The 25,664-nt window shown below is 36.0% G+C and overlaps 4 protein-coding genes across 6 annotated transcripts in view; 3 read left to right on the top strand and 1 right to left on the bottom strand.

Moving 5' to 3' along the window:
- Positions 1-8,063, top strand: part of LOC133859430 (uncharacterized) — a 42,552-nt gene extending 34,489 nt beyond the window's left edge. For 2 of the 3 annotated variants that reach the window (XM_062294831.1, XM_062294832.1), the window contains 5 exons: positions 1,831-1,958; positions 3,348-3,456; positions 4,972-5,034; positions 7,009-7,071; positions 7,539-8,063. In XM_062294831.1, the coding sequence (XP_062150815.1) occupies positions 1,831-1,958; positions 3,348-3,456; positions 4,972-5,034; positions 7,009-7,071; positions 7,539-7,736 (561 nt within the window). In that variant the 3' untranslated portion in view covers positions 7,737-8,063. The remainder of the gene's footprint in view (positions 1-1,830; positions 1,959-3,347; positions 3,457-4,971; positions 5,035-7,008; positions 7,072-7,538) is intronic. The other variant, XM_062294830.1, reaches the window with a different exon arrangement.
- A 1,020-nt stretch (positions 8,064-9,083) lies between these two features.
- LOC133861551 (uncharacterized) lies at positions 9,084-10,277 on the top strand. Its single transcript, XM_062297336.1, has one exon. It carries the CDS (start codon positions 9,283-9,285, stop codon positions 9,835-9,837), a length of 555 nt encoding a protein of 184 aa, XP_062153320.1. The 5' UTR covers positions 9,084-9,282; the 3' UTR covers positions 9,838-10,277.
- Positions 10,278-14,339: 4,062 nt separating this feature from the next.
- LOC133859550 (putative pentatricopeptide repeat-containing protein At1g09680) lies at positions 14,340-17,357 on the top strand. Its single transcript, XM_062294976.1, has one exon. The coding sequence runs from the start codon at positions 14,412-14,414 to the stop codon at positions 16,203-16,205; it is 1,794 nt and encodes a 597-aa protein (XP_062150960.1). The 5' UTR covers positions 14,340-14,411; the 3' UTR covers positions 16,206-17,357.
- Positions 17,358-21,539: 4,182 nt separating this feature from the next.
- Positions 21,540-23,221, bottom strand: LOC133859435 (aspartic proteinase PCS1). Its single transcript, XM_062294842.1, has one exon. The coding sequence runs from the start codon at positions 23,167-23,169 to the stop codon at positions 21,850-21,852; it is 1,320 nt and encodes a 439-aa protein (XP_062150826.1). The 5' UTR covers positions 23,170-23,221; the 3' UTR covers positions 21,540-21,849.
- Between the last annotated feature and the right edge of the window lie 2,443 nt (positions 23,222-25,664).

Genomic DNA, 25,664 nt, shown 5'->3' on the forward strand with positions numbered 1-25,664 from the left:
GGAATATGGCGTGTTCAAGCTCCAAAGCGGGTGGCGTTTTTTGTTTGGACAACAGCTTTAGGAAAGATTTTAACTCATGATAATTTACGTAGGCATGGTATTATGGTGGTAGAGTGGTGTGTTATGTGTAAGAAGCATGGGGAATCCGTTGATCACATCCTTCTTCATTGTGACGTGGCGCGGGTTGTTTGGAGTTATTTTTATAGCTTGTTTGGGGTGGAGTGGGTTATGCCTAGTAGTGTTTTGGATTTAATGAGTGGTTGGGGCACCTTGCTGGGTCGTGGTTCTGCTATCCGTAGCTGGAAACAGGTTCCTTTATGTGTTTTGTGGGGTTTGTGGTGTGAGAGAAATTCTAGGCTTTTTGAGGATGTGGAGGTTACAGTTGGGGCTATTTGTAGAAATGTGCTTAATATGTTATATCTGTGGGTGTCGGCGCATAGCCCGGGTCGTATGTCGTTTGCTGATTTCTTACTTTCATGTTCATTTATTTCCTCTGATTAGGGGCTCTTTTGTATACTTCATGTGTACTAGGGTTGCGCCCCTTTGCGCTTTTTTATGAATTATTACTTATAAAAAAAAAATATGTTTGGTGTATTTTGGGTTATGTCTAGAAAGGGTGAGAGAGTTGTTTGTGAGTTGGGCAGGTGAAGTGGGACGTCGTAACATTTTGGAAGTTTGGCGATTGGCCCCCTTGTGTTTAATGTGGTAAATCTGGAGAAAGCGGAATGGAAGGAACTTTGAAGATCGAGAGACTTCAATGGCATAGAGCTGAAAAAGATTATGTTCAATTCCCTTTACATGTGAATAGCAGCAGATAACAGTTTGCTTTTTTCTAGTTTTCATGGTTTTTTGGACTTTTCTTTTTCCTTTTCTCCTTACATGTGGATAACTTTTTTGGACTTTTTTTGTATATTTCATGTGTACTAGGGTTGTATCCCTTTGTGCTTTTCTAATGAAATTGAATTACTTCTTAAAAAAAAAAAAGTTTTGCCAGTTACCAATGATGATGATCGTAATGACAATGACAACTGATCTCACCGAAAAGGTGGGATATGTAACACTTTGTATATTATCAGCTACCATTTTCCCTGATTTAGCATTGAGATTTTTTCAATTGAGTTCTTGAAAATGCACCAGGTGATTATTCGTATATGTCAAGAGTTTGAAGGAGTTTTGTGGACTAGTTGTAACAGTTATATACTTACTGGAAATGAATACACATGTCGAAATTTCCGACAAGTGTCAAAATTTTGTTTATGTTCATAACCAGTGCATTCTCTATAGTTTGCTTTTGCTAATCTCTGTTCAGCAATTTGTATTAGACTAGGTAAGATTTTGGTCTATCTGGTTGTTATTATGCATATGGTGGAAATATGGCTGTGGAAACTTGTTTACAGCGGCTACTTTGGGTTCCATATGATGACCAATTCTGATTTATTTTTTCTTTTCCTTTTCTCTTAAATGTTTGAAAAACATAAACTGGTACATAAGTTCCAAACCGCAATACTTTAACCAACTTTGACCTCTTTAAACTCTGAATGTCTCACTATTTATATAAAGCTCAACGGTTTGGTAGTTTTCTTTCTATGTTAATTTCAAACTAGAAGCCTAACACATACCCAAATGCACACAAACACACGCTCAAAGGGTTCAAACCATGACCAAACTTGATTGCAAAAGTGATGTCTAAAACACTAATCCATGGTCATTTTAAATTATTATCTTAGCTGCTACCTATTCTCTTTTTTTCTACTATTTATTGATAATAAATTTGCTGAGAGGAAAAAGATAGCATACACAATGAGGCTTTCTTTCCTTCTCCACTGTCAGATTGGTGCCAACATGCTTCACATTTCTAGGGTGAGAATGCTTAATTCTATCCAACTAAGGAAGGTGGATATTTCTCGAGCAAATGCTGAGCTTGAAAATGCAAAGGATCTTTTACACAATTCCATAAGGTTTGTGTTACTTTACCACTCTAACTATCTCAGAATTCACAAAACAACATTTAAGCGATGAAGTATATTAAAGTACAACTACCATTCATTACTTTCATTGCTTCAATAGTACATTGATTACTCTATTGATCTTTTTAAACATTCTCTTTTCCACCTTTTTTTTTCTTCCTAAAAGTTGCTTTGCATATAAATTGCGGAGTTCCCCTTCTTACTGGGGTCATTTTTACTTAATGTGTAATAGTGAAGATTATTAAAAATAAGAGGAATGATTCTCGTGATATTCATAATAAGGAAAAGACCAGGTTTAGCGGTTAATTAAAAAATTATATTGAGTTATTCATCCTCCTGGTATTTAAAAACTATCAAAACTTTCCCTTTTATAATATATTATATTTATTCTTGCTGGTATTTGTTTAGTCATTCAGATAGTCATTTTTTTTTTCAAAATTTGGAATTGATACATTTGTAATAATCAAACACTTAAGCTCTTGAATCCGTGTAACTAGAAAATCATGCAATCTATGGGATTGAGAATCCAACAAAAGAGCATATGATATGTAAGCTTCTCTTTGATTTTTGATTTTTTACGTATTGGTGCTGTTCAAACATTCTCACCTGACAAAACTGTCAACCTTTTAATGTAAACAGTTGTGGCTTGAGGATGACCAACCTGTGCACGCAACATAACAAGTATTCAATGATAGTGTATTTATCTTCTAGTCTTAAGACTCCAACAGGAAGCCAACTTCAAGAACATTTTTTTATATCATAAGCTGTTTACTCTTCCCTTGCCGATCCCAGCAAGTTTTTGTGAAAAGATACTTTCTGGTTGTGTTTAATTTGTCCAGCAAGTTTCAGTCTTTTCTTTTTTGGGTAATTGCAATAAATAACAGAAAACTTTTCATTGATTTGCATTTTTTAATCATTATTTTTTATGTTTCAAATTTTCTTTGACAAAATATGGGCAAATTTGTTTACTCATATTTTCTTTTTGGAGAAACTTCACTTACCTCCTCGAATTATCAACATTTTTGCAATCATAATCTCGAACTTTTAATTTTTGCAATGTCGGTATCCCAAGAATTTTCATTAATTTCACCCCTTTTTTTGTTAAAATTCCCAAAATGCAAAAAAAGTTTTGGGAGAAAAGAAGGGGGGGGGGGGGGGGGGGGGGGGGGGATTTTGAGCATTTTAAGAAAAAAGGAGTGAAATAAAAGGGGAAAATTCGTAGATACCGACATTGCAAAAATTATAAGTTTGAGGTTATGATTGCAAAAACATTGATACTTTGGGGGTGTAAGTGAAGTTTTCCCTTTCTTTTTTCAAAAATCCCTATTTTTGTTGTATTGCCTCTTACATATTAGTCATGCAATTCTCTTTCCATGATAGGATAGCTCGGCGGGTTTTAAACAACTTGACTAAACAGAAAGGCAACTTGAAAAGTTACAGTGCACCTGGAGAAACAAGTATGGAAGGCCATGCAGCATTAGTCATACTGGTTGGTTTCCCTATCCTTTTGTGAGATATCTGTTTTTCATGGAGATTCTGGTAGTCAGTAGCTGTATTTGATAATACATTTTTTCACTTATGTCAAATGAAACTCTTGTTTGGATTGATTTTAATATTTGAACTCTTACTACCCAATATATATATTGCATTTGTATATTTTAAGACTGTCATTCCTTATCTGTTGTCATTTTGGTTTTGCTTTGTGACAAGGTTGACAAGGTTATCATTCTCATCAAAGCAAATAATACGATGAAATCCTGGTTTTAAAGATGATATATATATATATATATATATATATATATATATAAATGTTTATCTGTCCTCTTTATTTGACTTCCTTCTCATTCACATTAGAATACCTCCCTAGTGAGGTCCGTTTCATATCCAAGAACTGGGATCCATAGCTGGAAGAGGTAATGCCACCAATCTATGAAATGGTTAAGCTTCTGTAAAATCCTGAACCATGCTAGATGCAGACGCCACAATAGATGAGGCTCTAATGATATTTCAGTAACTGCACCAGAATATAGTGCAGTAAGATATGGTGTAGCTTACATCAGCATCCACAACTATTGTTAGGAAACTTGATTTTGATTCCTCTCCATATTCCAACTTTTCTGTTGGTACTGGTAATAAAAGCGACAAACAATTGAGGGTTTCAGTTTTGTTCTGTATCAATCAGAAAGCTTTTCATTCTGACTTCCAGAGCTACGGTCTCTTGAGTCAGAAGGTGATTTGTTTAAGGTTGCAACTAGAAAATTGAATTGTGGAGATTCTTCTTGTACTAGCAATTTATAAGTAATCTACCCTTATATAAAGGTTTTTCTTACATATTAATTTTGAAACCTTGTTCGGGCATGAACAACCCCTGTTATTTGGTAAGTATCAATTCTTCTCAGGATCACTCAAAATCTGGCAATAGGTGTCAAATTGAACTTGAGTTATTTCTGGCAAAAGGTTCTGAAACAACATAAATCATGTGGGTTCACATAGCTGCAACTTTGGGAATCATCATAAATACATACTGGCATGATAAAAACAAAGCCACCCTGAGTGTTTCTCACTCCATGTACTCATTGATTGACTATTGTATATTTCTCTTGGGTTTGTATTGGTCAGTATTTTTGGATCACTTGCTATTGAAGTGATATATGTTGTCATGCTAATATTCTGCTGTCTCATAAGTCATAGCTAAAGAAAAAAAGAAAAAGAAAAAAGTCGAACAAAACCTAGTGGTCATGGATGTTGCATGCATATTGATGACAATTGCAGTTTTTTCTTGAGTTCATATTGGTGAGAACCTTTGGATCTGACGCTAATGAAAGTTATAGTCGAAGTCACACTAAAAATTGTCAATCTAGAATAGATAAAAGCATAAAAATTAGAATAAAATTAAGCTAGTGATCTTAGATGCTTCATTTATGTTGGTTCTAACTTGTGGCATTATCTTATATGTTAGTAGATATTTTCCAATATGAAATTGATAGATTTGTTCATCTTGCAGTTGCAATCACTTGATGCTCTTGGGCTTCTAGAGATTAACAAGCAAGAGTTACTAGAGTTACAGGTTAGTAATCAAGACTTCAGAATCTTGAACAGCTTTTGCCTGCAGTGCATAAGTTATTAGTCAGCGTCGGGAGCCCTTGTTTTTTAACTGCTTTTATTCGAATATTTCTGTTTCTTTCTTTCCAAGAGGACCTTTGTCGGAAAAGTTCCCTTTCGGAACAATGCTTGCTACGTTCTTCGTACTTGAAATATTCAGTTTGCTACAACTCTTGGAAAGACTGAAGCTCTAATACAAGCTTACAGAAATATGTGCATAGAACTGGAAACAAAGATGCATATGTTTTGCCATGTGTGCATGTGCCTTGAAACGGCCAACAATTATGACAGTTCACCGCTTTTTGGAGTAGGACTTTACTGCCAGTAATATTTTAGCTGAAGCACTAAGAAATAAGAATGCAGATGTTAGAACCAGTCTTCCACGTGAACTTTGAAGGGATGTTGTATCACTAGCTTGGGTTAATGACAGGATAGAGGATTTTCTGGAAAATATACCTACTTATATGAAAGCCCATTTCCTCATATACTTTGCACATGTTATCTCCGGTTAGTCTTCCATCTTCTGATCTTGAATGTTCCCATAGTAGAGTATCAAGAGACCTGGTACTATGAGCATATTTCTGCATATTTCTTGCTTTCTATGGTATCTTGATCTAGGCATAACCTTCCTAAGGTATGTCAGCACACTGAGCATCCTCCCCAAATTTGACCTTATTTCCATTAAAAATCTATTCACCAGTATTTCCTACTTTGTGAAACCTCGTTTCTTCTAATTCTCTCCATAGGCACAACCATTAATAGTGAGTATAGGTCATGTAATCATTACTTTTTATACCATCTTTAAAGCTTTTATTTGTCTTTGCAAGTAAGGGTGGCAACCTAAAAAGATATAGAACGTAAGTCAGGAAGAAGCTGGCAAATTAACTCTTATTAATGATTTCCTGGCTTAGGATAAGATGCAAAATCTTCATCAGGTCTCACACAACTTTTGAAAGAGGCCTGACGTGGAAGTCTAACATTTAAAGTTTGAAAATCTCAGCCAGATGCTTTTGGAACTCCAGCCACCTCTAAGTTTATGGTTTGGCAAGGTTCACCCTCAACCCTAAATTTCTTTCAAATCACGTTAAAGCAGACCTCGTTATTCCAGGTAGGAGCACAATATATCAGAGAATTGCTGATCATCATCATATTTTGATAAGCCCATTGGAGAAGCTCTTTCCTCTGCTATAAAATTGTCTACCAATAACCTTCTGTGACCCTCGTAATTGGCACTGTATTTCACTTTAGATAGTATTGGTTAATCCTTATTGTGACTGAAATACTGAAGCTTACCGAAGTTTCCTTTTGCCTTTCATTATTATCATACTTATCCATGCTTCATATGCTTATTGCTTGTAGCAAGGAATTTAGCTTCTTAAAGAAGATAAAGCTGGTGTACTTGAGTGAAAGGAATCTCACTGTTCTTTCACAATTTCTATTGAGCATATATATATCCTCCAAGTGGCAATTCAGAAAGCAAGTAGGACTAAATCTTACTCGTGATGACCATTTTCTTACTGCCACTTGAGTAAGAAAGGGGAATTTTAGTTTATGACCATATATTTTTTGCTTTATCTATTATTCCCAGAACTTCTCCAACCCTCTGATAATTTTTTACTAGCGTTTTCTTTTTTCTTTTATATAAATGATTTGATTTGTGTTTCTAGCTAAGCAGCCAAAATGAAATGCTCAATGTCCTTTAAACTGAATCTGGAGGTTAAAATACAAATTTTTTTTTTTTTTTGGGGGGGTGGGGGGATCTCTAGAAGTTTGGAAACAATGATTCAGTTACTCCGGTAATGCTCATTAGTGAGCCTATTTTCTGCTCCATTTTCTGCTCCTTCCAATTAGATTTTCTGACAACATCCTGCTATGATTGTTCTGTTTAAGAAATTTATCCAATTGGCTGAACCAATATTACATTTCTATTATGAAACAGGCGCTTTTACCTGTTGCTGGAGCCGAAAGTGCACTTTTCCAATGCATTTCTGCTTACAAAGAGGTATGCTTTGACTGTTCAACATTTTGCATTACTTTGGATGATGTTAAAAATCCGTTCTATCCTATGCTCGTTCGGAGAGCTGGTGTAGTATTTGGTTGTCGATAGAATGGGAATGCCTTGTAGGATTCCAAGTAAACAGCCAATCATTACATTAAGTGAGAACATTTGTACACCATTTTCATTCTTCAATTACGTTTTTATTATTGGTGTTCTCATTTTTGGAACATAAATGTCTTCTATCACCTGCATTTGATGCAATGAATGTTTATGCCATACATATCTTGTACCCAGTCCTCCAAAAATTTTAGAATGAAATCAGTAATCTTGCAGGTAATTTTGTTTAAATTAGTTTTGAAGGTGTTCGGAGTTGATAGAAAACTGCATTATCTGTTTACATCGTGAAACTATTGGCTTCATTTATGGACGAGCACAGTTAAAAGCTAAAGTTTGCACATGTTTCTGTGCAGTTTGAAACTAAGAGGTCTATTTCTGACTCTCCTGCTGTCAAGGCCGAGTATCTTTCATGTTTGAAGCATCTTTCAAGCTTGATGATCGATAGAAATACTGACAGGACACAAAGTTTTGAAGGAGCAACTTTAAAAGAGCTGGAAGATGAAATCAAGCGTCTAGAATCTGAGCTTCACCATAGGAAAAGCAAAAACTAAGCAACGTACGTAGTTCAGTTTGTTAATGGAGAAAGGTAGTGTTATCAAACAAAGCCTAAAACTAAGCTGGATGCTGATTTTGGCTGCAGCACCAGCGTGACGGCCAGAAAATCGTTTGAAGCAGCAGGTCTAGTACTTATGCCACTTGGCCATACCCAAATGAGCAACAAAGGTTCCTTTGCATAATTTTATAAGCTCGACTTGTTGTATTCATGACCTTTTTCTACTATCATTATTTCTATGTTCTGAATTTCTGATATGCCTTTGTCAATTAATCGGCAGCCTATATATACCCTCTTATCAGCGAAGTGGGATTTTGGTGTGAAATTCACAGGATTCTAACAAGTAAGGCAGCATGAGAGCACTCAGAATGGACCCTCTATATTTAGTTTTTCTCTACATTTTTAACAAAAACCACAAAAATTCCCAAATAACACTCTTTAGCAAATGTTAAACTTAAACATTTGTCAGGATTTTCTCTTTAGATTTAAAGAGCCAAAAAGACAATGTTAGAACTTTTTTAACAATACTTTTTGCAAGCCGTGTCAATGTTTTCCTTTTTTCTAATAAATAAAAATTGCTCCATGTGACAATGTTATTATGAATGATTAAAAAAACAGTATTTATGTAAAGTAGATAAACATTTAGAGAGTTTGTTATTTGATGGTTTAAAAAAGTGATTAGCTTAAACTCTTAAAAAGTAGGTTTTGAGAGTTAAATTTAGAGAAATTCTAAAGAGACCATTGTGATGCTTTAAGGTTTTATTTCGTTTAACTTGTCTAATGTTCCCAACAAGAATTCCATTAACTGAGCACAGTAGCTCTATGTTTAATATTCATGGTTATTAATTGGCTGCCTGGCCTGATGTCCAAAATCTGGAATAGATTTTGTTTTGATGCATTTAACGGTCCCGTCTTGTTAAGGGTAAAGACACACTTAAACATGGTGGATAAAATGTGAAAAGAGCTTAAAGTGAAGCAAATCCTAATCCATCTAAGGAAATTGACCTTGCTTACTTATCAAATAAGAAGAGGAAATAATATCGTCTTCTTCCTGGGTACGTACATACAAAAATATCAAGGGTCGATGTCGATGTCATTTCTACATGTAAGCTTCTCGACCATGCAAAAGGGACGGTTATTGTATGCATCTGATAGGAACACGTAGGATGGCCAATAGCAGAATACCATGATAATTAAGACTAATAGACTATTTCCAAGAGGGAATGAATCCTCCTCCATGTAGACAAGTGAGAGAATGGTAGATTTACTACAAATTAACTAGTCCTCATGAGATCGAGGGCCCCCCACCCCATTTCCTACCTAACATCAAGCTTCGGTTGGCCCTAATGCCCATTTCGATTTAATGATCTTATTCAATTCTGACAACACCCCATGAGATAAAATACCTTTCTTGACATATGATACACAACCACCATGGTAAAAGAATCACCAACTTTTGTCCACCCTTTATAACGCGGAGCATAATTTTCCCACACATTCGATCCAACTTCTCATTCTATCTACACTAGCTTATACCCTTTCTCATGAGCCCGTTAATGGCGAGGAAAAAGGGGAGAGGCAGCATAGATGAATTGGCGGCGGTGAAAGCGGCTGCATGGGCATGGTACGAACGTGGATCCGGGTCGGAGGGGAAGCAAATGCCGGAGTTCGATGTTATGAGGACTCGTCGAGCCCCTAGACCGTCAATTTTCAAGCTAGAGGCTATGAGAATAGCCCAAGAAGTTGTTGTGGAGGGGGAGGGGTCACAAACACCGAGTTCGATCCATACTGAAAATTCTCTTCTCGATAGGTATGAAATTGAGAGCATTTCCCGACGACTGGATTGCCTTATAGAATCCAGTACTTTCAGTGACGACTTCCATAGAAAGCTCGTAGGCGGAGATGATGATCGCCTGCAAGAAAACGTGATCACACCAGTGGACAAGGATACTAGTACTGGAATATTGAAGAAAAAGAAGAAGAAATTCAAAGGGTTTTGGCTAAGGCATGCGCCTACATGTGGCACAAGCGAAGATGTGGCGGATGCAAGAGCTTTGATCAGCCTCAGAATCAGGGATAGCCGGCAACCTCAAAAGTAGTTAGGCTTCCTACCCGTCGTCCACGGCCCACGTACCCATGCCCGATGATTGTCGGAAAGTTCAACTGTTTCTGAACTAGTTCGATATATGCTGTAACTGTAGCTTCCTAGCTAGGCTGTACTTTGCCAAGAGGTTTTACGTAGAGTAGGTGACTCAACAATTAAACGATCGATCGATCTGCAGAGAAACTGTACGTGTTCCAGCAGAAGCTCTTTTTTGAACATGAAATATCGACAATCAATTGTTGTTTAATTAAAGACTAAAGTCATTTCATTCGTGTACGTTGCTGTTGCCATGTATTTGGAAGAGACAAAAGAGGGACCTGTTGGACGAAGGCCCTCTTGCCTCTTGGACGGTACAAATTTGTTTTTTCCTTCATTTTTAAGTGTATGGTTTAAAATGTTGTCGGGTAAAAAATAATAATAATAATATCAAAATATATGGTGTAAGAACGTAATTCGTTTTATTTTTTGCTCGATCGGTGTGGGGTATAAATTTTTTTTTTTATTTTCTTTTTAAATTTGCCACGTGTTACTGTGGGCTCATGTCATGTCCGATGTATCGTCTCTTATGGAGGCTACTTCCTTGCGGAATGCGGACACATAAACCGATCAATCCAAATCATGGTGTATTTGGTGGGATCCAGTTTGAAGGATAACAAAGGGATGAATGGTGATTCGGTAACGAAAACAAGGCATTGCTTGTTGATTGTACGACAAATTCTGTTTCTTTCTGTCTTGGCGGTGACATAAAAAGCATCAAACTACATTATTGGAGAGAGAGAGAGAGATATGTGAACTTGAAAATTTTGGGTAATTAAAATAAAAGTTTCTCATCCAATTTGTTACAGGTTTATTTTAGCATACGGAAAAGTACATCCTCTACTTTAACTACTGTTATTTCTATATTCTCTACAACAATTTTTTTATTTTACTCTTTATTTTCTTTTTAAAATATTATTTTATGTGGAAGATGGTGTGAAAGAAAGAGAGAGAGAGAGTGTAAAAGAATGAAATAAATAGATAAAATAATTAAAAACTATTTATAGTGTGAATAATGAATGAATATGCTCTTCTACTTATTTAATATTCACACTAGAATGAAAAATTATATTCTGCTAAAGACGAAAAATAGGTCATAATAATCAATTTTGATTATTATGAGCTATTTGCCTATTTTGTTGGATATGCTCTAAAGCAGTAGCTATTTTAGTTATTCAAAATACATATTTTTCTATTTTAGCTAACTACATTTTCAATGCAAATTCTAACAGAGTATCTATTTCACTCTCTACTTTCTTTAAGTATTATTTTTTAATGCTTTGAGAATAAAGATAAAAGTAGAGATATAGAGAGCACACAACCCGATGACTATTTCTCCGACAAGAGAAACAATATTTTATTCTTATAGTGTGCTAAAAATGTATTATACCTCTTATAAAGTATAAACCTAATCTGGAGATGAAAATTGGGTGATATTAACTAAAAATATCTATTATGAAGGGTATACCTGATATGTTGGAGATGCTCTAATATAATAATATTTAAAAAAAAAAAAAAAAAAAAAAAAAGGTGAAAGAGAAAGGTAAAAGGTGCTGAAAATAATATTTAAATAAAATAAAAAGTGAAATAGATAATCTTACTGAAGTTTGTATTGAATTAAACATGAATAGCCAAAATAAAATAGAATTTTTTGAGCCGCTAAGTTAACTTTTATCGCTGAAAATGTTCTTAAATCACAGTTGTACCTCGACCTTGAAACTACGAACTTATAAACTAGTAAAGTATTTCGAGTTACATTCTGTGTAAAATCTGGCCATTCATTAAATACTTTGATGGTTTAGGTTCGAATTACAATGGGTCGTAGTTCATAAGTCCAAGTGCAAATAAGGTGTATATAACTTTATGAGAGTAAAGAAAAGGAAAAAGAAAAACACAAAAATGTTGCGAGCAAGCCTAAGTTGGATTTTTTATTTTTTATTTTTAATAAAATTGATGTGGTTTTTAAAATTACTATTAAATTTGAGATAGTGCACTATTAACTTTTGATCAAATAATAATTTTAAAAACTATATAAGCTTTTAAGACAATAAAAAGATAAGTATAACATTAATTAGTTGTCGGCGATCTCCGTAGTAGTGGTTGTTATGTAATTGATATGTTATGCGTCTATCTTATCTAATCCTATCAAGTTTAGTACCAACCTTGGTAGGCATCAACTCACATTAAAGTAAGACTATTTACATAGCCCATCCATATCCCTTTAAATGTTGAATAACGAACAAACTAAATTACCCCTTATCTACTCTATTTAATGTTAACTTTAAAGAATAAGAGTAATATCTTGTCACATATCACATGGTAAAGGTAAGACCTTATGAATTCAATATTTCACCCCTATCAATATTCCGGTCAGTTTTTTTTTTTTTTTTTTTTTTTTTTGGGTGTGGTTGTTATAGCGCCTTAGTTGGGGGTCAGAGAAGGGTTGCCCATATTTATGTCCCTTTTTATTTAGAAATTGCTTTATGTAGCCTTTTTAGAGAGGATCGTGTCATTTTTTTTTTGACCTATTTCTTACTAGTTATTTTTATATTTTGTACTGTAATTTTCAATTTGGGTCTGTTATTTGGGAGCCCACTCATTTTTCGGTGTATTAATCCCTATAACCCATTCCTTAAATGCTTAGAAAATGTATATATATATATATATATATATTGCACCTCTAGCAAATAAACAAATATAGGAAAGAGATTAAAATGTCAATAAAATTATATGGCGTTAGAATATTACTTAAAAAAATAAAGCTATTTAATAGACTATTATACAACTTTCCTACAACTTGATGGTGCAGCAGTGAAAAATCAGTCATTGGATCAACATTTGTAAAAAAAAATAAAAAAATCAATGGTTGATTTTCACTGTCACATCATCCTAAATATATGACAATTGTATAACAGACTATTAAATAACATTACTCTATTAATTAAATTATTAAATTCACATCTTTCGAGATATGATATATATCGGATAAGTATCCACATTCTATCCACCAAAAGTTTATGCGGCGTTATCCCTCAACTAAAAATCTCATTTCCATCGACCAAATACTACGGGAGGCCACACCGTACCAACTTTGACGGATAGAGTGTAAATGCTTGTTGTCATGTATATAACATTTCTCCACCTCTTCCTACATGTTTGAAAGTTATGAAAGTCTTCTTAGTGCCAAGTGTTAACTTCACATAAATTTAACAAAATGCCTAAATCAATTAGTAATTAAGAGAATTTGATTTTAAGAAGAGAAATGTTATTTAGTAGACTACTAAATAGCATTTCTCAACTTTGTCAAATTATTTAAATCTTAACATTTATTTTCAAATTGAATGATTTAGATTATTTTTTAGCATTTACTACATAAAATATGTAATAAATTAAAAGTGATAAAATGATATTTAGTAAACTGTTATACGACTAACGTATAACTAGGATGACGCGGCAATGAACATTAACTATTGATTTTTCTTTTCTATAAATCCTTGTTAATCCAAAGGTCGATTTTTACTGCTACGTTATCCTAATTATATGACAGTCATATAAAAGACTACATAACATCATTACTCATTAAACATATTTTAAAAGTTTGAACATAAATACATATAATCAATACTTAAGTGACAACATCTAATTTATTTAAGGGAAATCATCGTAAAAGTCTTCAAGTTTTGGCTTAGTGACAAATAAGTCCTTACGCCATATTTTTCATCTAGTTTTTAACAGAAAACTTGCCTGTTGTTATCTTATCCACATAAAGACAATAAAACAATGGCATATATATATATATATATAAAAGGTGAAAAAAAGAGGGTTGGAAATCCACTCGACTACCACCCCTCCATCTCCAAAGAGGAAGGTGGTGGAAGGTGGCTTCACTCCTACAGAGAGAGCAATGGGGGTTGTTCCACCCTTACTAACCTCCAGTTGGGTGAATATCTACCTTGGAGAGGGGTGAGGATGGAGCTTTAGGGGGTGGGGATGGAGTCACCCTTCATCGCCCTCCTCTCCTAAGGTGGAGAGTAGATCTTCATTTCTCTTTTTTTTTTTTCCTATTTCTCCAATTCATTTTCTTTTCAATCCAACTCAAAAAAATTTCATCCTAATATATAGATATTAAAAAAGAACCACCTTTCTTACAATTTTTTTTTTAAAAAATATATTTATTTAAATATATTCAATTTGATTCATCTTTCTAAACATAATTTATACATTTTGTTCTCATCGACATTCATTATTTTGAGTAAAGTTAAAAAGAATACAAAAATAAAAAAATAAAAAAATAAAAAAAATCAGATAGCCAAATGACCCCTTAATTATCAAAATTAAAAACGTACTCCCTATTAGAGTAATTTTTCTTTATTTTATTTAAAAATAATAAATAAGATTTAAAGAATTCTTTATATTGTGTCCATTTTTTTTTTTTCAGGCAATCTTTCCATTTCCTCAGGCGTCACTCCCAACTCTCCACGGGTCCTCGTCAACCCAGAACCACAATCGAAACCTGTTCTAAAAGCCACAGCCATGGCGACCCTCAAACTCTCAAGAGCCCAGCACTCCCTTTCTCCACCTCACAAAACTCTCTTCTTCTTCTCCTCCGCCACAGTCTGGTACAAGTACACCCCTCCACCACCTCACCAACAAGACCCTATACTCTCGGCAATCTCTGAAGCCATTCTCAACACCAAAACAAAGCCTCTAGGCTCCTCTCTCAGAAAGCTCCTCCCTTCTCTCACAGCCAATCACGTTATCAACCTCATCAACCTCAACCCCTGCTCTCTACCCCCCCAATCTCTCTTCTCGTTCTTCCACTGGCTCTCTTCCCAGCCCACCTTCCGCCACACTCTCCACTCCTACTGCACCATGGCCCACTTCCTCTGCTCCCACAACATGCTCCCACAAGCCCACTCCCTCCTCCAATTCGTCGTCTCTCGGAAAGGCAAAGACTCGGCGTGCTCTGTCTTCGCTTGCATTGTCGAAACCAAAGGTACCCATTACTCCAGTTTAGTGTTTGATGCTTTGATTAATGCGTATACCGATAATGGATTTGTGTCCGATGCTATTCAGTGCTTTAGGTTGGTTAGGAAGCATAAGTTTCGAGTCCCATTTCATGGTTGTGGGTATTTGCTCGATAAAATGGTGAAGGCAAACTCCCCCGCGTCGGCGTGGGAGTTTTATAGGGAAATTTTGGATAGTGGGTTTCCGCCTAATGTGTACAGTTTCAATGTCTTGATGCATAAACTGTGTAAAGAGGGTAAACTTAAGGAGGCCCGGCTGGTGTTTGATGAAATTGGGAAGCGGGGTTTGCGTCCTACGGTTGTTAGTTTCAATACTTTGATTAGTGGGTATTGTAAGTCTAGGGATTTAGAGGATGGGTTTAGGTTGAAGAGGATTATGGAGGAGACTGGAATGTCTCCGGATGTTTTCACTTACAGTGTTTTGATCAATGGATTGTGTAAGGAGAGTAGGTTGGATGATGCAAATAGTTTGTTTGATGAAATGTGTGAGAGGGGATTGGTTCCAAATGATGTTACTTTCACAACTTTGATCGATGGTCAATGTAAGAATGGGAGAATTGATTTGGCCATGGAAATTTATCAGCAAATGCTGAGTAAAGGTGTGAAACCTGATTTGATTACATACAATGCACTCATCAATGGCCTTTGCAAAGTTGGAGATTTGAAAGAAGTACGGAAAATTGTTGATGAGATGAGTATAAGGGGTTTGAAGCCTGACAGGATCACATACACTACTCTTATTGATGGATATTGCAAGGAGGGGGATTTAGAATCAGCCTTGGAGATTAGGAAGGGAATGAGTGAAGAAGGGATTGAGCTTGATAATGTGGCTTTCACAGCCCTTATTTCAGGGCTGTGTAGAGAGGGAAGACTTGTTGATGCAGAAAGAACATTGAGGGAGATGTTGAATGCTGGTATGAAGCCTGATGATGCAATATATACTATGGTCATGGATGGCTTTTGTAAGAAGGGTGATGTTAAGATGGGTTTTAAGTTGCTCAAGGAGATGCAGGCTGGTGGACATATACCAGGTGTTATTACATATAATGTGCTTATGAATGGACTTTGTAAGCTAGGGCAGATGAAGAATGCAAAAATGCTGTTAGATGCTATGCTTAATTTGCGTGTGGTTCCAGATGATATTACATACAACATTCTGTTAGAAGGGCATTGTAAGCATGGAAACCCTGAGCATTTTGATAAATTTCGGAGCGAGAAAGGCCTCGTTTCAGATTATGCTTCTTATGCTTCGCTAGTTCGTGAATTCAGTAAAACTTCAAAGGATCGCCAAAGGGGATGATTTCCGCTTGTGTTGGAAATCACAAGTGTCAAGGTTAGCTGGCTCAGTGGACTAGTGAATACCAGTCCTGTACTTAAATAGGGGAGACTTGAGATGATTTCCTTACTTTTCATCTCCCAAAGAACAAAAATGAATAGAGCGACTTAAGATCATTGCAAATCAATGTATGGTTTCCACTCATAGAGGAGCTGTCAATCATTGCTTATGGACATAGTTTGAAGCTCTCTGACTGAATTTTGAAACAAGGAACAGGAAGTAGCTTCATTTGGCCATATTTAAACTCGCATCAAGTTATTTGTATGGCAAGAGTTACTGCAGTCTAGAGATCCCATGAGAAAGTATCATATGCAGCTAAACCTTTCAATATATGTCCCTTGTCTGCTACTGCAGCCACTCCAAGAGAACTCATTCTCGACATTGTGCAGATCCAGTGGGGGTTGTAGTGTGAGCTTCTTTTATTTATTTCAGCAATGGAGCTTGAAAGCTAAATCATGATGGCGATGGGGATCAGATATGTTACCTTTGATCTAGTTGTAAGGAGATTCCATAGATGGTTATAAGGTGTCTTGGATTTCCGGACAGTCAGGCTCTTTAGTTTGCTTGAAATGGGAAAGGTCCCTTGATCTCAGCAGAATATTCTGCCTTTTAACTTCTTGCTTCTGATCCAGCATGTGGAAAGGATTCAGAAGTGGTGCAGGGTGACAGGCATGCTAGAGTGTTTTAACATACAATGTGCTTACCGGTGGTTTGTGTGAGCAAAGGCAGATCAAAACCAGAGGATATATGCTATGCTTGACTTGGGGGTGCTTCTAGATGATATTATAGGCAGGTATCTATCTACTAGGATATGCCAAGCATTGAAAACCAGAGGATTTTGATGAATGACAAACTGACAAGGTGCTTCTGTTGGATTACAGACGTTATACTTCACTACTTAATGAATTCATTCAGAAGATCCATAAGATGATTGTCGCATGTCTTAAGTTGGCCTAGTTGATGAGTGAATGCAAGTTTGGTAATGGTTAACTGCCTTAACCTTAATGGAGACGAGTCACATTGAGAACATTTTTTTTTTTTTGAGAAGTAAGAAAACATTGAGAACATTTAACAGTATACAAAGTGGAAGATAATGAACAGAAATTGCAGAGACAACCTTTGAGCACGTTAATATAGATTTAGCTATGAATGTCCAAGAAACAACGTTCCTGCTTGAATATCTTGGAAGATTGGATATTCGCCACACAATTTTTTAAGTAATTGCTTGAGAAAGGAGTCCTTCAATCTTTGCATGGACAACAAGGAGAATAATGAATAGAGTAATATCGAATAGGCTTCGTAAGTTTGCATGAAAACTGAGCTAAATTTAAGTTCAATCAAGCTGAATTTGCACGCCCCAAAATGAGATTGCCTTGTTCAATCTGCACTCTGGTTACCTCAATCTTCTTGCTGTTAGCAACCAGCAGCTAACGCAGTAAGTTCATCCTGGTATGATGGCTATTATATTTTATTCATTTTCGTTGCTTTTACTTGTGTTAAATATTAATCAAATGAATAAATTCATTATATTTTCTATCAACTGAAATTTTTAGGATAATTAATTATTTAACATGGTATTAAAGCAGAGATCTTGAGTTTGAATCATGACTTCATAATTTATCCCACATTTTAGTTAAATATTCTATGATCTGGTGTTAGACTTCACTTGTTGAGAGGGAGTTGGGGCACACACATTAGATGAGTGTTAAAATATGAATTAAGTGATTAAATTTACTATTTTTTAACACTTCAAAATTTTAAGATAATTGGTGATTTAACAGCTTGCAAGTTCTTTGTTGTTCCATAACCATAAGGATCAAAATAACCCGCAATGAAGTTGAGGGCCACTAGCCTTTGTTCGTGAATATGCTTATAAAGAATGCTTACTCTTTGGATCACGTAGATTATTGTGATTAAATACTAAAGCGGAGGATAAGAACAATTTTGGAGAATGTCATAGTCTGGTAATCTTTCCTCTTATTCATTAGAACCAAGATTAAGTGAACATTTTACGATAAATTCTTGATATATCCTTCAATTTCTTAATAAATGTCAGTCTAATGATAATAGTATATATCCCCGTTATTTTATCTATGTTACTGGTATTTTATTAAACCTTTTTCTCTTTATCAAGAAGGTCATTATGTTTAGGGAAGTTGGTTCAAAGCCAAAGGAAAAAAAGGGTAGTTTCTAAAACAAATTCTTCTTCTATAGTATCTAATGATGTTGATGTCGTGGGGAATCGGTTGGAAATTTGTACATCAGTTTCCATAACATGAAGGAGATGTAATTGCTTAACATGCAGTGCTTCTACTTCTAAAGTTGAGCCATGATTCTTAACAAAGATCTGTCAACAGGATTATTCTATCATGGGCTTCGCTGGATAGGCTTATATATATATATCCAGTTTAAGCCTGGTATTCAACTCGGGCATGTAATGGAGGTATTAAACCTTTGGACCCAGTCTTAGATCACTAGTAAACAGCTTCTTTTAGATTTTTCTTAAATTTAGAGAATCAAGTTATTTTTTACTTCTATATTCAAATAAATTTCACAATAACTTCTCTTATTCCTTCTTTATACCATTTAAATATTCTTTTAAATAAATGCTAGGAAAAAAAAGAAGAGAAAATATAAAGCTTTATTTGTGAATAAAATAATAGATAGGAAAGCAAAAGTGTTATCATAGGATGAAGTTTAGCAGCACCGGCTCCCCGTTAGAACGGAATAGAGGGTGTGGGCTTATGAGTTATTAATCAAAATAAATATTTGGAATAAAAAAAAAAGAAAAAAAAGAAAGAAAGAGAAAAATGGTGAGCTTTTTAAAAATGAGAGTGAAAGGAAAAGAAGCGACAACATTGGCCTATTGCAGCAACTTGGGGCTAAGAGCCTAAGTCCAGTAATTATTCGATTTTACTCCCATGTCGACAGAAGATTGGGTTTGATTTTGGAATTTGGAATTTGAGCGTAATCCAAAACCAATTTATTATGCAATGTGTGCCTTTCAGTATATTAGCTGCACACATAAATATATGGAAATAAATAAATAAAAAGGGGATTGCGATTGAATGAAGGGGCAGCTGGCCGGCACACAATAACAGTGGCAAGTCAATGGCAATGATCAACATAAATAGATAATTATGAGTGCAGTGTATGATCACTAACATGTCTAAATCATCAATTATTAATATTTCTATATCTCCTTCAGCCTTCGTCTTCCTTGAAGTTGACATTTCTTGATGTCCAATATTTGGTTCGATGACTTGGGGGTGTCCTTACATCACTTTATTAGGTAGTAGGACGTGACTAGCTAGTCGTACACAAACCCACTTATATTATATTATATTTATTTACAGCAGCAAAAACCCTACATTTTTACTGCTTGTTTTAGTTGTTTCAGAAATGAAATGAAATGAAATTATATATATATATATATATATATATCCCTTTGCCTGAGTAATAATAAGTAATGGTTCCAAGATCGAGATGGGCCGGAGCAAAAAAGAAAGAAAGATGGGGATGGGCTGGGCGCGTGGAGAAGAGAAGTAGGGGGACCATCCCATTTCTTTCTGTTTTTATTTATACATTAGGGTTAAACGCATGCAGCTACATGGATAGGTTGCTTGTTGCCTTATTTTCAAAAAAGACGGAAGCGTACGTTGCATAAAATGGCATATTATAAATGTTTGCTCATCTTTCCTGCAGAAAAAAAGTGAGATTCTAGGGACGTGCGTGTCTGCGTTGAGCTTGATTGCCTTTGGTTAGCTTCTCGAGGATTGGCTGAAAGTGAGATTTCAAATGAAATTGTTACTTTACCTTTTTCTCTTTTTTTTGCCAGCTGTTTCTCTTCTCAAACTTTCTTTTTTTTGAGTCTTTCAATGCAGCCACGTGGTTAATCTGGTAAACGTTCTTGTTCATTTGCCCTCTCCTCAATCCTCATCCTCAAAAAGAGCCTGAACCCCATATAAATATCTCATTTTATGGAAAGGTGATGTTTAAGTTTAACTTACTCCATTTTTTAATATTTGGAATTGGACCCACTGTTTAATATAATATTTAATTTAGACCCATAAATGATAAAACAATCCTGTCCTTTTTTTTTTTTTTTTTTTTAATAATTAGATAGTTTTAGACAGTAAAGCAGCTAGCGGGAGTGTGATCTTATCGAATAAAAAAGGACTGTTACCAACTTACCTCGCTGACATACATCGTTGCCGCCATCCTTCCATCTTCATGATGGGATTTAGAATATAAGTTTAAAAAGTAACGGGAAGACAAAATTAATGCCACGTGCTTTAGGGTAAAGAAAGGGGTAATCCTAATTTAATCGTGTGGAAACAGTTTTTGGTTGGGTCGGCGGAAGAGTCCGAAGTAGCTGTCTTCTACATTGCACACATCCAACCAAAGTGGAGCCCGCCATTTCCTCGTAAAAGCTTTGGAACAAAGCTCCATAACAGCCCAGACATCAACACAAGGGCTGCCGTTTCTTTCCCATGTTGACTGTTGTCCATACCTGTATATTCATACCGCGTGTTCATAATTTTTTTTTGATATTTTAGGAGGTTCTCGTAGTTGGTCCCCTTCTGTTCCTATTCTCCTTTTCCAAACCCTCTCTATTTGGCACAATTTCTTTTTTCTTTTTTGAGAATAGAGCTCTCTTTTGCTTAAGAGTATTCGCAACAACTATTTTAAAGTTGCTTTCATTTTTTAAATATAGAAAAAATATTAAAAAAATATCATAAAAAATTACTTACGGCAGCTTATTTATAAGTTCTCTAAACATTAGATATGCTACGGCCTTAGTGCCTTACCCAACAATGTGTAAGGCCCTATACATTATTTTAATAAAAAATATTTTTTTTCCCTCTCATTTCCCTTCTCTTTGCCTTTCAAAGAAAAAAAATATTTAATTGTTATAAAAAAAAAAAAAAAATCGTGTATTTGGATAAAAAAATAAATAAATTTTATTTTCTAAATTTAGTAAAATTTAGAAGGAAGCTGCTAGAATGAGCTTTAAGAAACTGAAATAGTGTAGGAAAAAGCATACGCTTTTTAGGTTCGATGCTTGTGACTCTGGCAGCCGATATCTTACGGCTTGCTCATCAAATCAAATTTGATAGTCTAAATGAAGCCATCGTTACTTTGGCAACAATCGGAAGCAACTAACAAGATACTATGAATAAAAAAAGCCTATTTCAAAAATAGTAAAAGCATTTTTATGATGATGAGTAGTCCAACTTTTGACAAACTAAAGCACAAATGCATTTCACAACAGTGATTGAATGAGCCACAGACAGCAAAAGGAAATATCTCACCCAATTTATCTAACATACTTCACATCCTCATATATACATTACTCTCGATTTTATAATACAACACTTGGAGGGGCCCTAAGTACCGTTGACTTCACATCACTGTATCACCCTGGTCCTGGTCCCTGGCCTTAGTTGATTTTTTTTTTTTTTTTTCCTTTACTTGTTCTAGTAGGTTCATTTGATATAGACCGTCCGATAAGATCATCCCAAAAGATGACCCCACACTGATATTTTTTTGTACAGTGCTACACATTAATTAATACACACTCTGCCCCATGAAATTACACGTCCCACTACACTGATCTGCTACAGTCAGCCTTACCAAACCCAACTCTACGATTGGCAAGATCAAACTCCACCCATAGATTTTGCTGATGAAAATTCCCGATTATACTGCTCGCGGCCCCTAGCCTATCTGACCGTCCGATGCCGATGCACCGGACCCCACCTCCCACGTCAGCTAAAATCCGCTCTTTTTCCACCACAATCTCCACCCCCTTGCCAAACTCAAACACCATGTCCCCTACCAGCCGTCCGATCTCCATCGTTTCGCCGCCATCAAAACACATATCTGACACCCCTCCGTAAACGTAACCTTTTTTTAGCTTCGGGCCCACCAGTCTCACTACCTCCTCCCTCACCTTATTATACGCCTCCTCCACCAAGTACGTGAAGTCGGATCCCGAGTCGATCATGGTCTGACCCGACCCGCTAGCGTCGGGTCGAAAAACGGACGGCGGGATGTTCAGCCTTTTCCCGCCAATTCTTATCCCTTGCATCGCAACGCTGTACGCCAGAGGGTCAAGGTTTGGCATGCGCTGGTTCCGAGGAAAATTCAAGAGGTCCACGTACCGGAACCCTCGCGAACTCGGGTTGTTGCCGAGGTAGAAAGACCCGGTTGGAAAGGACCCGGTTCGAGTCAGGCGGGTGGGTACGCAGTAAGAGAATTTTGAGATTTTAGCCTGGGAAGCAAACGACAAGCGTCCGATGTTCATTCCCAAAATACCCTTGGTCTCGCTGGAATCCTGGGAACAGCCGAGGGTCAAAGGCGGGGTAACAAGGGAACGGGAAAAAGAGAATTTTTCTTGGACGAGATTGCCCTCGGCAAAGGTCCCGTCCGCGTAGAAGTAAGAGTAGTGGCAGAGACGGTTTTGGTCGCAGGACGTTGGGAGGGTAAAATCGGGAATTCGGGGCTTGCAAATAGGGTGGTTACAAGGGAGAACAGAGAAAGAAGAGGAAAGAGAGGGGTCAAACGATGCCGTGGGAGGGGGCTTCCTTGGGGCCTTCTTGTGGCACTGAATCCACGAGAGTTGGCTGCCAGTGTCCAACACCATCTCTTGGGTCTGTGGTGGCGTCCCTATGGGGAGCGAAACGACCAGAGCCATCGAATACGTGAACGTCGTTTTGTAGTTATACGATGGGGTCCTGAGTTTTGGGTTTCGCCCGGGCTGCGAAACGAGGGAAGGGTTGAGAGCTGTGGAGGTGTTTGGGCGGAGAGAAACTGAAATGAGAGGGAAAGACTGAGAAAATGAATCATTTTGGTGTTGTTGGGTTGAGAGGGAAAAGAAGGTGAAGAAGATGGAGAAAAGCATGGTCTTGTTCCAGAGAGCCATGTCTGAGAGAGGAAGAGAGATATGGGCTGCGTACAGTGAGGTTGGCGAGGTGGGGTTGTGCTTATTTATACAATTGGAAAGGGGCGGAAAGGAGCAAATAAACGCCAAAAGAAGCAAAAATTACAAAAAAGCGTACGCGTTTTCTTAATTAAGTAGTTAGATCTTATGATGATACTCGTATTAAATTTGGTGAGTATGATTTACTCACTTGCATGCATGTTTCACACTGAGTGCGATAAATTAAGATTCTTTTAAATTTTTAGTATAAATTTAAAAGAATTTAGGTAATTAATTTTTAAAAATTATTAATTAAATCTATTTAATCAAATAAAAATTAAGATGTTTAACAATTTATCTACTTAGATGAGTTATATAAGTGGTCTCTTACGATCATTACTTAAATTCGAACAAATAATTAAAAAAAATTATGATCTAAAAATTAGAAAAAAAAAAAAAAAAAAACACTTCTTGCAAGTTTAACCTAAATTTAATAATTTTTTCCTTTTTACATTTTATTTCGAGTAACTGAGTAGACTTTGTACTTCATTCCATATCTTTGAATTTGCTTGCGCACGGATGTAAATATATTTTTGTTTTCTTTTGGTTAGAGTACTGAAGAGCTCCTACCTTAAAATATTGAATACATACAGTGGCAGATTCAATCTGAACCCTTGAAGCTGAGGAAAAGAAAAAATAGAGATAATCTGAAACCTTTATCTTTCGAGAAAGAAATCACTGTAATTAACTTGACCAAATGGGTCCGGCCATAATTTGGTTAAATAAATCGACAGAAGGACGTGTAGCACAAGGGCTTTTTATTTATTCATATCTCAAGTGCGCAGTTGATTACCCCTTTATCTTTTTGTCCCATTTTTATTTATTTTCCTCCATTAAATATTATTAATTATAACTAATGTTTCTTAAAAGAATATATTGATTTTTGTTGGTTGATGACCCTTTAATATTATCTTTTGCAAGGAAATTAATCGTGTAGGACCAATTGATCACTTGGTGGGTGCCCATAAGTTATAAGAGACCTATAAATGAATTAATATATAGAACAATATAAAAGTGATGAAAACAAAACAACATGATAAGATGGCCGGAGAGTAAAGTTTGGGCTAGAGGACCGTTGCCCACTATTTTTTTTTTCTTTCTTTCTTCTTCTTAGCAGCCCCCCCACAAAAAGATTAAAAAAAGAATTGAGAGGACAAGAATATTAAACGGGTGCGACTTCCTTAATGGTTAATGGGTCATGGAGTTGGTCACCCACCATGTACATAACAGATTAAGTGCTTTGCGGGGTGTCAGTGTTACCGGCCGTGTTAGTGGAACCCCCTTTCATGCCTCATGGGCTCTAGGCTCTAGCAACATGAGAGAAACTTCCCATTTCCCCCAGAACCCCCTTCTTTTAAATTTCCACTAGTAATTTCCTAATTATTACTCACTATGAATTATGATGTCACAAAAAAGGAAAAAAGAAAAAGAGGATCTATATATACTCGCTCTTTTTTGAAAAAGGGACATTATAATTTGAGTGTAAATTTGAGGAGATATTAATTGTAGTTTTTTTTTTTTTTTTTTTTTTTCAAAAAAGAAGAAGGAAGGATTCAGAAGCAAGCATGCACAGTCAGTTTTCAAACGTATCATCTTCAAAATCTACTTTTTCATATGAAGACAATTAATCACACATTTGGACAACTTTGTTCTTTCAATTTCTTTTTCTTTTTTTTCTTTTTTTGTTTGTTTGTTCGTTCTTTCAAATTGCCAAAGCTAAATTATTTGGTCGTCCCTTTTCTTCAAAGCTGGAGTGTGATGAGAGGCCGGCCATTTTGAAGGATATCTCTTTCAAGTGGGAGGAGTTGGTAGTCAACACCAGCTGGTTTGCACGAAGGAAACCAACTCATGCCGAAAGCTCCACTGGTACTTGAACCCCATAATACACGCCTATACACAACTTGATTGGTTCCCCGTCATTCTCACTCCAAACGTATTTCTCCTCGCATTGCAGGTCATAACTTGCGTACGTCGGTACGTGTTCTGTCTAATAAATTTACTTTAATTCACTTGTACGTACATATATATTTTTTTCTTGGTAGTTTAAATTCTGGAACTAATAGTTATTGCCATTAATTACTAAATAGAACCTTATTTTGACTGTTCTCTCTCTCCCTCTCTCCCTCTCTCTTTTAAGAACCCGTGTTTGTTTTTGTCTCTATTTCGAAGGCAGTGCAAGGCCTGCGTTTGGCTCACTTTTCTTGGACAGGTTTGCCCGTGACCGTGAGGGAGAGATGAAAGATTTTTTTTTTGGTTTACAAATAACTAAATAAGAGTAAATGAACTACAGCAGTTGATGTCATAGACAGCATCCAAAAGGTTCTTAGCAATGATCAATTACAAAATGAATTGTGAAAGACTAAAATATATATCTACACGTAGATAATGCTTATCTACTTTGGACATATGACAATAAAATCACTATATCCTGAGGTCCA

The sequence above is a fragment of the Alnus glutinosa genome, chromosome 2 (genome assembly GCF_958979055.1).
Source record: "Alnus glutinosa chromosome 2, dhAlnGlut1.1, whole genome shotgun sequence".
Taxonomy (NCBI): Eukaryota; Viridiplantae; Streptophyta; class Magnoliopsida; order Fagales; family Betulaceae; genus Alnus; species Alnus glutinosa.